We start from the raw sequence: 16,022 nt of genomic DNA, 5'->3' as shown, positions 1-16,022 counted from the left end.
TGCCCACCTAAGCTATATAATTGGTGTAGCTGGCTAAAGCTGTGTTTATAAAGGTATTTAGTCATTTTTTTGGGTGGCCGTTAAGTGCGTGAGTCAGGGAACCATAATTTCTTCTTGGGAGTGTAAAAGTAAGGGAGGAACCAATACTGACAAGCACATCAATGTGTCAACTGAAAACTAAGACAGAACTCAACTTATATTACAATTACAATTTTTATTCAGCAGATGCTTTTATACAGAATGTAAAGTATAACCAAATTGCAGTGATCAGAGTTAAGGAATAGTCTGCATATACCAGGAACAGTACAGAGTAACCACATCTATTCTTTGACAAAATTCTAATGTTTCTATTTGATTTCCCAAATTATTGTCTCCAGGCTCAAAAAATGTGTCTGACTGGTGGTTGTCCCACTGGATCTCCAAACTGAAGTGCAATGGATCTGGTCTGAGTCTTCGAACACCTGATTTCAGTACACAGCATCTGCTGTTCTTATCTGGAGGACTTATGTGAGTTCAGTCACAAATGTTAATAATTTATTACACACTTAAAAACGTTATGTATTTATATTGGCATGGTGAGCAAACAGTTGGAGCACTAACAGCTTTGCAACACTATAATGAATGAGTGTGTATGCATGAATGTTGCTTTAAAGGTCCCATGACATGAACATTTCACCTTAGGAGGTATTTAACATTAATATGAGTTCCCCTTAGCCGGCCTTTGGTCCCCCAGTGGCTAGAAATATTGATAAGTGTAAACCAAGCCCTGGGAATTCTTCTCCGCCTTTGTGAACAGGGAGTCAGATGGCTGAGCGGTGAGGGAGTCGGGCTAGTAATCAGAAGGTTGCCTGATCGATTCCCCACCGTGCCAAATTACGTTGTGTCCTTGGGCAAGGCACTTCACCCTACTTGCCTCGGGGGGAATGTCCCTGTACTTACTGTAAGTCGCTCTGGATAAGAGCGTCTGCTAAATGACTAAATGTAAATGTAAATGAGAAAATGAAAGCTCAAACGCTCAGATTTTAAAATGTTCCTCTTATGTCGTCATAAGAGGAAAGGTTACCTCCCCTGTCTCTGCTTTGCCTGCCCCAGGGAATTTGGCCCGCCAATTAGAAAATGAGCTACGACCTGCAAACGCAATATTGGTTTTTCCTCGAGAGACAACATGGCTTGCAAACGACCAAAGCATGGCAGTTAGCCCCGCCTCTCTCCCCCTCATAGCATTTAACACTACAGACACAGAAATGGCATGTCCTAAGGAAAGCTCATTGTGGGACTGCTCATAGTGGCTGTAAATCTACACCAAAGCTGAATTTGGGGAAGGAGACTTCAGATACAGTATTAGGAGACCACTAAGGCCTATATAAAAGCATCCAAAAACAGCATGTCATGGGACCTTTAATAGCTTGTATTAGCTTGTGTCATTGAAGCTCTGCAGCTTCCCTCCATTAAGATGGAGTATCCACTGACATACAGCCTCTGCGAATAATTAACAGAGAGCATTGTATGTATTTCCAGGTACCCAGTCACTGACATGGAAATTGCCACTGTGACCAACATAAGTTCTGAGGTGAAGTTTTATCTGACTGTGTATGGTTGCATAGCCGTCACCAACACTGTCTTTACAGCAATTAGAGCCTTTCTTTTTGCCTATGGAGGCATCCGTGCTGCTACACTTATCCACAACCGAGTTTTGGACCAAATCCTAAAGGTGAGTTCAGTCTATGGTAACACAATGGCTAATACAAACCGATTTTCATTTTGTCATGTTGGGGGTAGTTAGATACAAATGACCGTTCTGTATTTTGTGAGAATTTCAGCAAATGCTATTTTCACTTTTCTATTCACATATATGATATAACGCGAAATAATAGTAAATTATTGTATTATTAATTATAATTATGAACTTTTAATTTGTAATAGTGAAGATAGTAATGCTTATTGTCACTGCTCATAAACTCGTGCACCTTTCCTTAATTCTCCTTACGTGTGTGCATGTCTAGGCCACCATGGCATTCTTTGACACCACACCCCAGGGCCGAGTCCTGAACCGCTTCTCTTCTGACATGTACAGCATAGATGACTCTCTACCCTTCGTCCTCAACATCCTGCTGGCCAACATCTTTTGCGTATTGGGCGTATTGGTGGTAATGAGTTATGGTCTGCCCTGGGTCCTAGTGCCACTGATACCCCTGGCCCTAGTCTACTACCGCACACAACGTTTTTACCGCTACACGTCCAGAGAGTTAAAACGCCTGTGTAGTCTCACCCTCTCTCCAGTGTACTCTCACTTCTCAGAAACTATCACCGGTCTAGAGATGATCCGGGCTAGTGGCAGTGCCACAAGGTTTGTGCTTAAGGATGTTTTTTAGACAGGTTAATTGATAAATTAAGTCCTTGAATGGAATTACTGGGACCAAAAGGCTGCACAATGCACATTTTCTGATCAGCTGACATACATGCATTTAACAGTAATATGTTATCTTATATTTCTCATGGTTCCAGGTTTGAGGAAGAGAATGAACGCAGACTAGATGTGAACCAGCGCTGTCTGTTCCTTAGCAACGCCGCCATGCAATGGCTGGACATCCGTCTGCAGATGATTGGTGTTGCCGTGGTGACTGTCATCGGAATCATTGCAGTTATTCAGCACAAGTTCAAAAACATTGATCCAGGTGATTTGTTAGCGTGTATACATAATCTAATTTGTCTGCCATTGTGATTGTTTTGATGTGATCTTATGCTATAATCCATAGTGTACAAATGCTATACAAAACATTATTTTGGGATGGGGCACTAAGTTATTTTTGGCCTAGCAAACTTTGTAGTTTTTTTCACATGCTGTTGCAACAAATACTGACGTTAGAAAAACTACAACACCACACCGGATCTAGCTAGACCGGAAACAAAACAACAGGCACACCGCACACACTTGTTTGGGCTTGCGAGCCGGCTAAAGAGTAGTAGGCTAACATTAAGTTTTGAGTGGATGGCGAGTGCGAGACGCCAAAATGGATACCAATAAGATTCTGAATGGAAAGTTTACTTAAAAAAAGTTGCCAAATGGTTCCATTGACAAGACCAAAGTGATCTGTGTGTTTTGTCGTTGTGAACTGAGCTATCATCGCAGCACGTCCAGTCTGAAATACCACTTGATGGCCAAGCACTCAGCTGATGCGAATTCTCCGCCCCCTCGTCAAAGCCAGGCAATTGCAATGTTGTGTTCAATTAAAAAAAAACATTTGCACCAAGCAATCCGATCCACTTCTCCATGTTGATAAGAGCATTAAAATTTGAAAAAATTATTGGACAAAAAGATATCAAGGGACATTTAGTATAGATAAAAATGTGCGATTAATTGCAATTAGTCCGTGCAGGAGGTACAGCACAAGATAGAACATTTGCACCTGAAGTGACAGTATGCCCAATTTCTTTCTTTTTCTGAATAGCAAATGGAAATGTATAGCGAGTAAGTGTCTTCATCTAATCATGCCATAACGGCCACAGACCATATAACAGACTGATCAATAACTAATTGACGTCATGCTCCCGTACCATTGTGCGGCCTGGTACATCGGGCTGGAGGCTCCGAGAAACCGCATTCCTGTCAAAACGCTCCTTCATGACCTCCTGTGTGGCGGCAATTGCTTCCCTCGCTAGGGTATGAGCCTAACATAGCCACTCACAAACACAACTCACATATTCCAGCACACTTTTGGGTGCAGGGCTAACAGATAAAGAAGGGGGTAGCTGTTCATTCAGCACTTTCAGTGGACCTCTCTGACTGCATGGTCAAAGATGAGCTTGGCAGGACTGAACCCAAGAGCCTCCTGCACGGATTCCCTGAAAGAAAACAACACGAAAGGCACCCCTTCATCCCAGTCTTTCTTGGTGTCAAAACACTTAAACTTTAAAAAAAAAAGTTTAAGTGTTACAAACCATGTTGCATACAAAACTTATGCAACATGGACTTGGTTTGGTGCCAACATTCCATGGTTCCCTGACTCTCCATATGTTAGGCACTAGATTAATTGTGTGCTATGGCCAACAACTTCAACACCCTCTTAAACAACTTAGAGAGAAAGTTGGATCCCTGATCTGTCTGCGACACATGGGGCCGACCGAAAGTAGAGAAATACTTAAAAAGAGCTGTTATTACTGTTTTGGACGTGATATTGCAAAGGGGGATAGCCTCAGGGTACCTCGTAGCTCTACACATAATTGTTAGCCTAAACTGATTACCAGTCATTGTTCTTGGTAAAGGGCCAACACAAGTGATTATCACCTCTTCAAATGTTTGCCAATCACCGGTATGGAATGACGTGGGGCTGGTGGAATGTGTTGGTTTGGTTTGCTTATTATCTGGCAGGTATGACACGTGTTTGCAATATTGAACCACATCGGTATTCAAGTTTGCCCAGATGAAATCAGGTCTGTGGACCCTGTTTTTCCTATACCTAAATGACCCAACCATTCGTCATCATGGGCGAGGGTCAACACATGCCAATGGTATTCCATAGGAATCAGTATTTGACAACATTTGCACTACAGTACCAGTACGACTAGTCCACTTCCTCATTAGAAGCCATTCCTCTAAAAAGTACCTAACAGCGTCTTTGCTAGCCCGAATGGGAAAACTGATCGATGTGAAAGATTTAATTAGGGTAGGGTCGTACATTTGGCAGTTAATCAACCGTTCACGACTGACAGCCAAACGCTGCCCACAAGTTCTTCTCCCATGGGCAAGTCTTCTTTCGGTTTCTGACAGGGTGCTGACAAGCGGGTGGTTAGAGCAGTAAACGCTGTCAGTGGTAAACACAGGACAAAGTACTGACTCCATCAAATCTGACACATCACTCAGCCGGCGACACTGTGCGCACATCACGACGAATGCCGGAAAGTCCTCAGGGAACTCACTAGCCAGGTCATCGGACAAAGAAAAGTTGAGGGAACTCAACACCTCTAATATAAGCATCATCCTACCTCCTGCAATGTCGTTTCTTAAAAGTAAGTCTATGCTCTTTACAGGGAGCACGGGTTGTACACCTACACAAAATAAACCACTAACGAGATCGGAGACTACATGCACAAGATGTAGAGGCACTGGCACACAACCTATCTCAATGCCCTGCAACATTACCTGTGACCCGGGTAATGCATCCAACAAGATTAGGTACCGTGCTGTGCCTGTTTTCCGTAGGATCTCCGCTGGTTCTCAATCTGCTGGTTCTCAGTCCGCTGGTTCTCAGTCTTACCAGTCAATGAAACAAAGCCCTTAAAAATAAAAGGAACATAACTGGGATCGACGATCTGGGGCCGGCCCACTCACAGTTCCAGACATGCTTCTCACCAAATCAACACCTTTGGGTTGTTTTTTGGTTTCTGGAGTCAGTGATTTACGTAGTAGTTTGGACAAGCAGATATATAAGATCTTCTGTCTGATGGCAGTAACGCACAGTAGTACCTAAGTATGTTGTGGAATGTGGCATCAGGAATGTCCTGTATCTGAATACTCAAACTGGTTACTAATACATCTACTGGTAGATGCCCCCTGGAAGTTGCAGTGCAAATAACCAAGTTGCTGGGGAATTGACAAAAAGGAAGTTTTATATTACATTGTTGTGTTCTGTCGTAGGGTAACCACAGTGTCCAGGGCCAAGATGGAGTATCAAAAGTTGTGAAAGTGCTCTTAAATATAGGCTGCAGCTTGTGGACAAGGAGACAAACAATCCTCAAACGTAGAGACATACACTGACATGAGTCTGACAGAAATGCCCCACTCATGCCAACCCACAAATGAAGCTTGCTCTCCTTTATCTAGGCTCTAGCCCAGGTAGACTCCACCTCTGGACTAGACTATTATACTAAACATAATTTCACAAGTATCAAAGTACATAATGCAAACTGTTAACACGGCATTAATACAAAATACTCTTTAAACAGTTATGTAACCCTTCATCAAGCCATAACAAAGCATATACATAAAAATAAAAAAAAACTTCTATCCTTGTACCTGGCCACCCTTGGCGCGCTTACGTCACACACAGGTACTCCGGACATGCACTATCCCCTTTGTCTGACCCTACATGCTGGTAAACTACCCCACCAAAAAACGGCAGATTAAATTGCTAATTGCACACTCAGTTGCGACCCTCTCCAATAATAAATTAATGATTTTGGATGTGTCTTGAGTTTGTGTTGATTCTTATATTTATGGGATTCATTTAACATGTGAAAATAGCATTTGCAATGCAATGTATGCCTCCATTTCCCTGTGACAAAGCAGGTGGAAACTGCCCCTTACATTCAACTTTGTCATGTACTTATGCAGGGAAGGATTAACCAACGGGCCTACCGGGCCCAGGCCCAGGGGCCCATGAGCTCAGGGGCCCCCTAAACCAGAGCCTCTGCGTGATGTCGCTGTTATTAACTTCATATGTATTGTATTGATATGATATGACACGATGCGCCATAGACGGTATATGCTAGGCTTAAGTCATTCATGTCTTTAACAGGGCCCCAAAAGTCTATAGGACTTTAGAGGGGCTGAGTACTCCATGTAATATGGGCCCTTCAACTTTGTAGGGAGAAATCCAAAAAGCAAGTGCAAAACAATAGCATTAGAGCTGTGTGTAAGCACCCCCAACACACACTATTTATTGATGATATAATATTGTTAAGCCTATGATGGTAATTTTTCAAGAAAGAGAGAGGGTTGTGTGTGCTACAAATGTACACTCTAGGGTTACAACTATCAAATATTTTTGGAATATAACCGTCGTTTATTTTGTTAATTACTCGAGTACTTTTGCGTTTTTAAACAACAATATCAATATTATTCTTGTTATTGTACTTATGTACCATAGCAAACTGTGCCCTAAATGATACCCATATTACATGTGAAGTTTCCCACAGGGATGATTTCCAACAGATTTTTCACAATTAACAACTTTGTTCCCCCTCCGGTACCTCCCATCCAGGTCTAGTCGGTCTCTCCCTATCCTACGCCCTGTCCATTACAAACCTACTGTCAGGGCTGATTTTCAGCTTTACCCAGACTGAGATGCAGCTGGTGAGTGTTGAGCGCACTGAAGAATACACCACCAGCCTGCCCACTGAGCCCCAACAATCTAACCCTCAGGTGAGCGACAGTGTCACTGACGTGAACATGGTATGGCTTTTGCAAAGTTTAGTAAGTTTAGAATGTGTTGCTTTTATGTTCTGTTTTTCTATTCAGTGTTTCATTGTTAACTATTGCACAACAATGAACATGTATTTTTCTGATGCTTTTTTATTGATACTCAAATACACTGCTCCAAAAAATTAAAGGAACAGTTTTTTATCTGGGTATGGCACAAATTAAATTGCACTTCTCTGATAATGATCTGGGCTGCGTTTCCCGAAAGCATCGTAAGCCTAAGTTGATCATAGAGTCCATTGTACGATGGATCTTAGTTGTACGGGCCGTTTCCCGAAACCATCGTAAGAGGCTCTTGAAAATCCTCGTAGATTAATGAGAACTCCAGACAGTCGTAGATTGCTAAATGCATCGTAGCACAGAGACCCAGTGCAGACACAAGTAGGCCGACCATGAAAACTACATTAGACTAATGCTGAAAGTTACTTCAGATGGAAAATAAGATTATTTTGGTCCTCTTTTTACACCAGTTACGCTGGAACTGGAATATTTCTTAGTAAAAAAAATATATATATCAGAATCCGGTTTATTCTCAAGTAAATTTAGGTTACACAATTTTTGGGGATTTGGTGGGTTTGGCGCATGCAATGAAGGTATTTAAAAAACAACGTCAGTCTTATTCAAAATACTTAAAATTTAAATATAGCTGTTGTGATGTGCAATAGTAACTAGAAATGCATTAACGTAATGCTTTTACGAGTAAAATAACACAACAATTGAACATTGAAGATGTTTATTAGAATTAAAGGGCTGGTAGCACGCCAAGCTCGGTGGATGAAGAGGCTGGTGGCAGAGCCGAGCCTGATGTTAGGAGATGGTGGCGCCCAGGAAATGGAAAGACTGGGAAGTCACACAGGGTGAAGGGGCCAGGAGGGAGTGAAAACTACGACTAATACAAAAATCATAAAAGCCATTGAAGATAGCCTAAGTCCTGCACTGCAAACTTGTCCCCTCTGGTTGTGGGGAATTGGATGTGGTCTGGGATGTCGCAAAGTAATGCAGTTGTGACAGCCTGCACAGATCTTGACACTGGGGTCTTGGAGCGCCATTTCCAATGTCCATTTCCAATAACCTCCAGAAAACTGCCAGTGTTTGTGTTTGTCATTTGTCACAATGTCATTTGTAGCCAATATGTGAGAATTATGAGATTGCAAACATGGTCTTGGAAAGTTGTTGGCCTATGCAAGATTGTAGATATTCAGCACTAAAAAAGTAAGACAGTAAATATGTTGGACTGAGATGCTTGTATTTGTACATTGAATTATTTAGGCTGCTAGCTGGGACATGCCATGTTTGATACCATTTATATGCATGTTTTTTTTTACCTTGAAGTTCAATCAAGTAGTATATATAGGACTCATTTTAACTCAGATATTTCAGTTTAACGCGACCAAAAAAAATTGTGGCGTTAACGCAGGTTTCTTTTGGACCCTGGGAATCACCTGTTGTCACATGACTTTAACGGTAGCTGAATGATGGAGAGAGGGCTTTTAGATGGGAAGTTCCATTTCAAGAAGTTGCGAGACGGCTCGGTTGACAAAACTAAGGCTGTGTGTACTGATTGTCAGGCTGAGTTTAGTTATCACCGGAGTAGCCTACTTCCAGCCTAAACTATCGCATGCAAACAAAGCACACAGCTAGCAGCAGCAGCGTTAGCTCCTGTAACAAATGGCAGACAACACTCGCAATAGAAGCGAGCAGCTGACTGAGTTCAACAAAATAGAAACTGTCTTGTTCAATGTTAAGGTCAATCTGTGGTTGCTGAAGTATCTGAAGTATGTTTGAGTGAGATTTTAATATTATGGAGCAGGATATAAGACAACATGTCTTAAATGTAGCCTATTTTATTTTCCAGAAGTCAAATTTTGTAGATGTTTATTATAGCTACAGCAGTATAGTTTGTGAGTGAATAAAACTCCCTCACAATTTAAGTTGTGTTCCATCTAAACTTCTTATATGGACATTAAATCCAGTTAGGCCTATTTGAAGTTTTTAAGTACACCCTTTTAATGTTTTTTTATTTTGATCATTTATTGCGTTAACATTTTTACAGATTAAATAGTTTGCGATTAATTGCGATTAATCATGTGAAATAATGCGATTAATCTCGATTAAATATTTTAATCGCTTGACAGCCCTAATTTATATATATATATATATATGTAATTGTGGAGTACCAACAACAGTTAAAAACCAAGGCACAAGTAATTTGAGAAATAGTTGTTTTATGGGAGTTTGTTTTCCCTGCTCCTGCTCCTCACTTGGATCTATAAGGTGAAAAACATGTAAGGATTGGACAGGCAACACTGAATATATGATACAATACACAATTCAGCCTTTACTTAATTTAAATAAACATTGTATGCTTAGGCTATAAGGTAACCTAAATTTGACACTACCTTTTTGATCGGGCAGAAGAATAGACACAAAAATGGAGGGCCTTGTGAACTTGATTTCTTTAAACAAGAGCTTCCTCACCTCAATTTGGAAACAAGCCCACTTAATTTCCAAGACCTCCTATTGGTATTTAGCATCCTATGTCGCTGATTGCAGGGTCCTAACACCGGTTTAAAACTTAGATGCAGCATAGTTTGCACATTCACCTTATTGTCTTTGCCTTCATGTAGCATCGTACAATGTACATTGAAAAGTACTCAAATAAGTAGCCTAAAATAAAGGTAAAGTTTTCTGTAGCGACAGAAAATAATTTTTGTGTACTGTAATTCGTGAAATATTTTGGTTAAAATGTAAGTCTTGTCAGAAGAACCACATTTCAGTACAATGGACAGCGTCTTGTTAAGTGCAACTTAAGAGACACGTATGATGGTTCTCCTTACGAGCATGTTCGGGAAACGCACGTAAGAAATAACGATGGATCGTTATTTTGATCGTAGAGAACCCTCGTTACAGCTATGATCCATATTTATCGGGAAACGCAGCCCTGGTCAGTTAAGTAGCAGAGGGGGTTGTTAATCAGTTTCTGCTCTATTGGTGTTGATGAAATTAACAACAAGTGCACTAGAGGGGCAACAATGAGATGACCCCCAAAACAGGACTGCTTTTCATGTGGAGGTCATTTCAAGTTTCTCCCTCTTGATCTCTTTGACTGGTTCAGGCAGGAGGACTCAGTATAGTATTTACTTGATACTTTATTCACACGGTACAACACATCATTGTAACATTTGATTTGGCATTATGGTTCTACTTGCATCGGCTCCCTGCCGCATCCAACGGAGACACCGTCTCGACCTCCGAGCAGAGAGCAGCGACGCATTCCCCCTACAACAGGAAACACAGAACAAAGGGTGGGGGCCGGGGAGGTGGAGGCAGCAGATTAAACAGAAGCACCCTGTGTCGCACTAGCAAAGCAGAGTGCAGCGATATCCTGATTAAATAGCCCGCCCTGCTAAGAGGGTGTGCACCTACTGCGTGATATGACGCGCTGCCAGTGACACTCTGCTAATGAGCGCTATGTCTCGCGTCCCCCTGCCTGAACCAGCTCCGCTTGTTTCAGGCAGGAGGACTCAGTATAGTATTTACTTGATACTTTATTCACACGGTACAACACATCATTGTAACATTTGATTTGGCATTATGGTTCTGCTTGCATCGGCTTCCTGCCGCACCCAACGGAGACACCGTCTCGACCTCCGAGTAGAGAGCAGCGACGCATTCCCCCAACACAAAACCACATGCCAGACGAGACAATGCATGAGACTGCTGTGTGTATGTGGTGCCCCTGTTGTGCTAGAAGTCGAACTAGCTGAGCGTCGTGTTAGCCATACTTACCCTCAGCATCGTATCTCAGAGCAGACTGTGCCCCTGCTGCATCTATAGTGAATCAATTGAAATTGAACAAACGTGATTACTGACTGAGGCATGGCCTCGACTACCCAACTGAGGCACGGCCTCGACATCCCAACTGAGGTATGCCCTCGACATCCCAACTGAGGCACGGCCTCGACATCCCAACTGAGGCACGGCCTCGACATCCCAACTGAGGTATGCCCTCGACATCCCAACTGAGGCACGGCCTCGACATCCCAACTGAGGCACGGCCTTGACATCCCAACTTTCGATGGTGACTGTCACCTGTCGCCCGGCCAGCCACCAGACGAAACATTTCTTATTAAGCATTTGAACACCTAAACATGGAGTGAGTGACTACATAGCCTGAAATACAAGAATGAGAAGAGTGAAGGTTATTGGAGGTTGGAAGAGTGAAAGCCATCCTCCTGGCCTTCCAGACATCCCTGCATTCAGTCTAATGTAACAATGAACCGTTGCAGATGACTAACGACCCATGCTTCCAGCGTAGATGACGAGACCTCTTGAGACGCAGACGTAGCCGCTCCGATTCCAAACGAGTGCGCCGTGTAGCTACAGTTTAGGATCCAGACCCCAGCGCCGGCACAGGATTCCAAGCCGGCCGGTGAACCAGTTAGCCGTCGTGGGTTCCCGGCATTGGTAACGAACGGGGCTCGCTCATTACCGATGATGAACGCCAACGGAGGTATTTCACCATGGAAGAAAGGGAACAGAAAGAGGATTTAATCTGTGATTTCACGACAGGAATAGGCTACCCGCACTTGCCCTGTTTAGAACCACCGTAGACATGTGCGAGTCTATGCCTCGACATCCCACCGGAGGCGTTGCCTCGACGTCCCAACGGAGGCGTTGCCTCGACAAACCAATTAAGGCACTGCCTCGATGTCCCAACGGAAGTGTTGCCTCGACATACCAACTGAGGCACTGCCTCGACATACCAACTGAGACACTGCCTAGACATACCAACTGAGGCACTGCCTCGACATACCAACTGAGGCACTGCCTCGACATACCAACTGAGGCCCTGCCTCGACATACCAACTGAGGCACTGCCTCGACATACCAACTGGGGCGGTGCCTCGACATACCAACTGAGGCCCTGCCTCGACATACCAAATGAGGCACTGCCTCAACATACCACCTGATGCGTTGCCTCAAACCACCTTAGGCACTGCTTCGACGTGTTGCAGATCAACGACCCAACACTGAGCAGTGAGCCGAGACCACTTGAGATTCCAACGTTGTTTAAGGTCCGGACCACAGCGCCGGCACAGGATTCCAAGCCTCCCGGTCACGGTTATGTAGTCATGCTTTCCCGGCATATGTGACAAACAGGGCCTCACTCATTGCGGTCGTGGAACGCATACAGCGGAGGTGGTGCACCATGTAAAAGAGGGGACAGAAAGCGGAGTTAATATGCCATGTAACACGAGAACCCGCCCAACTTCACACTAGTACTATGTTAAGTAGGGTATGTGTGTGTCTATGGTTAAGTCGCCAGAGTGAGAATGTGCAAAGGTCAAGTTTGGAATGTGACATCACTTACGTTGTTAACCAACCCGGGAAGAAATGCTGCCCACAAACATTTATCCGTGATGCACATCCAGCTTGTAAGACGTCTCACTACTGTTAATCTAATGCCCTTGATTGTTACTGTGTCTTCATTATCACAAGACACAACAATGTCTCTCCCGGCACCATATTACATTTGCATTTAGTCATTTAACAGACACTCTTGTCACAGCTACAGGGAACCCTTGTATCTTATCACATCATATTAAGCTTAGCCCACATCAGAGAGCTACAGGGATTGGATACAAATTCACATACAAGTCTTTATGATGAATGTGCAAACACCAGGTAAACTGGGCCCTGAATTCTCAGGACAGAAAACGCAAGCAACCTGGCATGACGTGAGTACACACAGAACATAGACTACATCTTAACCAAGCTAAATAGTTAAACCTCCTGAATAGATAAAATCCAATACAAAATACTGGACCTCTAATACGCCTAGTACAACCTATACCAACCTTATAGATCCAAGATAATATAATACACATACTACCCCTAATACCCTATGACAAGTGGGGTACAAATAGTGGGATACAGTCGAATAGTGCTGTGACTTGCAATCGCCTGCCGAACTCCATTCTAACGAGCCACGAGCCCTTCATTTGCATCCAATCCCCAACACAATGCACCGACAGGGAGCTAAAATTGCACTCCGGCAGTACAGAACACACCGTTCAAATGCCCGCAGAGCACGGCCCAAATCGCAATCGGATTGCAACCCTCAGACGACGCAATTGTGCAGCAGCCCGCAACCGAGGTAGCCACGGCCACAGACGGGAACGACGACCGACCGTGAGACGATGCGCATGCGAAATTAAGACGCCCGAGCAACGACGAATGAAACTCACTGAGCCGGTGCAAGGACGAAAATTTGAACACAAATCGGCCGGCAGGTGCAGCACGAATGCACCCTGCACCCGTCCATCTGACCTACGCAGGACTCGAACGGAATGTAGAAATGCGCACCCGCTACGACGCTTAAGCCATAAAAGCATGAAGACATCCGCGATCGCCGTTTAATCCCGACAGATGCCACTGCGACTGTTTGGGGCATACCTGACGCATACCTGACGCGAGACAGCCTGCCAGAGCCATGCAGGGCCCACGCCTGCCCGTCGATTGACTGATATCGACCGATATTGCCGAACCAGACAGGATCAGGCAGATCAAGCAAAATGCCAGACCCTGTAGCCCTGTCAGACACCCCGATCAGCCGATTCCTTAAGGAAATTGAAAGTATCCATTTAAATGTTCTCTTCATAGACTGTAAAAGGAATGTACGTTATAATAGCTCTGAAAAGTGAATCCAAAACATCTTGATCGCCCCCTGGTGGATGGCTGCAGTATAGATCATAAGTCCCCTCCATGTTAGCGGATGGGACATGAGCCAAACAACAAAATCAAAGTGCACGTCAAATTAATTTTTGCAAAGATGGTTTCTGTCACTATAGGTAGTTCTTATTACCCTGATGTCTGCTCAAGAAATCATTATTCTGATCAGTTTTTTTATAGGTTATTTGACGATATAAAAAGGGGTTAGTGTGTGCTTGCGATTGGGTCAGGCGAGTGTATGGATGGGACCTCAATACTGCAGCTCCACCACCCGATCACTACTGAGCAGACTCTGGCTCCAAATTACATCACAAGCGCAAGATGGCAGCACCTGAATCCAATATACTTTGGCTTCATTTTTGGACAGTGGGAGGAAGCGGACACACGTTCATTCTTTTTTTCACAGTCAATGGTTCTCTTTCAATACCCCACTCCAGTGTGCGAAATACCCGTCAATATTCGGGGGTACCCATCTCTCAATTGTTGCGCAATACCGATCTAAATTTGCTCAATATGCAGTAGGCAGGGACGGACTGGGAGTACAAATAGGCTCTGGTTTTTTGATCCTGACCAGCCCACCAGATCCGGCACCCGTATATGCCACCACAGTGCCCTGCTAATGCATGCACATTCTTGGTTGATGTGATGCTAGTAAGGAGTTCCACAGTTAATGCGAGCGTGCATTTGCGCGAGCAAAATTTTGGGGCTGATTTGGGCGAAAAATCGTTTTTGGAGCTTTATGTAAAATAAACATGGCGCTACCGATGGCCAGTCCGCTACTGGCAGTAGGTATAACATTACAGTACCTATTTCATGGAAGCCAAGACAAGCAGTCTATAGCCAACATGACAACACACACACGCTTAACCATTTTCGATAATCCGATATGCTATTATTCTAGTATTATTGGGGTGTGCTTGCTTTCGGCGAGCTCAAACCATTGTTATGTCACATATATATTTATTATTATTTATTATTGTTTATTTTCGCGCCCCTAAGGCTCAGTCAATATTTGGACTACATAGACAACGTAGGTGTCAAAATGTTCGTCTTGGTCACGATTGCGTTATTTCTATTCGGATTTACGTTCCGTTGCACAGTTTAGGACGTTACAACGTTTTTGTGGCAAAAAAGTGCATTCTGTCAACGAAGGGTACTCGCTAGCTACGATGCATGGAAACAAGGTGATAGAGACGTTCTAGCACACAAGTTGGAGCTTGGATTATGAGTGAAAAATACCACCCCCAAAATTCTCAACCTTTGGACTTTGTTGAGGAAGCGATTTCGAGTGGAACTGCAATCTTGGATCTTTGATTTAGGTTGTGAAAGTCTTTGTAATTTGAGCGAGTGCGGGTCGCCCGTGAGACCGCCTAGTCTTTTAGATGGCAGCCATGCTAGAAAGCGTCATAGTAGCATTTTCTTAATTTTATAGTTCAATTTTACGCGAAAAACCAGAAAGAGGGAAATGTTATGACGATATGACTATTGTGAAGACAGCCAGGTGGTGAGATTTTTATGTAGGTTGCTGTAAAAACTTTGATTTGTTTGCTACGTGAGAGCCCCGTCAGCCTCCATGGACAATTGCGGCAGCTGTTGTCGATCTGCGTCTGATGAGTATTTTCTTAATTTCGTACCAGGGTCAATTCTACATCAAAATGGAGAGCAGTGTTTTAAAGATCTGGCGATTGCAAAGACAGCCAGCGGGTCAGCATATTTTTGTGATTTGTGTAAAACTTGGAATTTGATTGACCACGTCTTGTTTTGACGTTAACCTCAGAGTCACAGACTCGGCTCGCCCACTGGCAGTGTGTAGTAGTAGGCTACTGTCTTCAATGCCACAGCTATTATTATGTCAAAAGAAACATTCTCATTTCCGACTGCTTTTGAATTAGCCATGTCCCCCTAAATTAATATCAAACGTATTTACGTTTTGGGGGGCTTATTTTTAGTTAGCAGACGGTACTGTTTGAATTGCAATTCAATCTGAAATACTGCTAGTGACAACGTTGTTAAAGTAGCTTGTTTCAATGAGTGTTTGGTTGTTTCAAAGGGTGTTCTTAATTAATTATGCAATATGAGTAGGCTAAAT

At 43.5% G+C, this 16,022-nt stretch overlaps 1 protein-coding gene across 3 annotated transcripts in view; it reads left to right on the top strand.

The window, feature by feature from the left end:
• Window positions 1-16,022, top strand: part of abcc10 (ATP-binding cassette, sub-family C (CFTR/MRP), member 10) — a 114,603-nt gene that overhangs the window by 78,343 nt on the left and 20,238 nt on the right. For 2 of the 3 annotated variants that reach the window (XM_047044313.1, XM_047044312.1), the window contains exons 13-17: window positions 378-507; window positions 1,519-1,711; window positions 2,004-2,347; window positions 2,506-2,675; window positions 6,981-7,141. In XM_047044313.1, coding sequence (XP_046900269.1) covers window positions 378-507; window positions 1,519-1,711; window positions 2,004-2,347; window positions 2,506-2,675; window positions 6,981-7,141 — 998 coding nt within the window. The remainder of the gene's footprint in view (window positions 1-377; window positions 508-1,518; window positions 1,712-2,003; window positions 2,348-2,505; window positions 2,676-6,980; window positions 7,142-16,022) is intronic. The other variant, XR_006957902.1, reaches the window with a different exon arrangement.

This window comes from Hypomesus transpacificus, chromosome 21, assembly GCF_021917145.1.
Source record: "Hypomesus transpacificus isolate Combined female chromosome 21, fHypTra1, whole genome shotgun sequence".
Taxonomy (NCBI): domain Eukaryota; kingdom Metazoa; phylum Chordata; class Actinopteri; order Osmeriformes; family Osmeridae; genus Hypomesus; species Hypomesus transpacificus.
The sequence above is the reverse complement of the archived record's forward strand: the minus strand, read 5'-3'. Positions and strand labels throughout refer to the sequence as shown.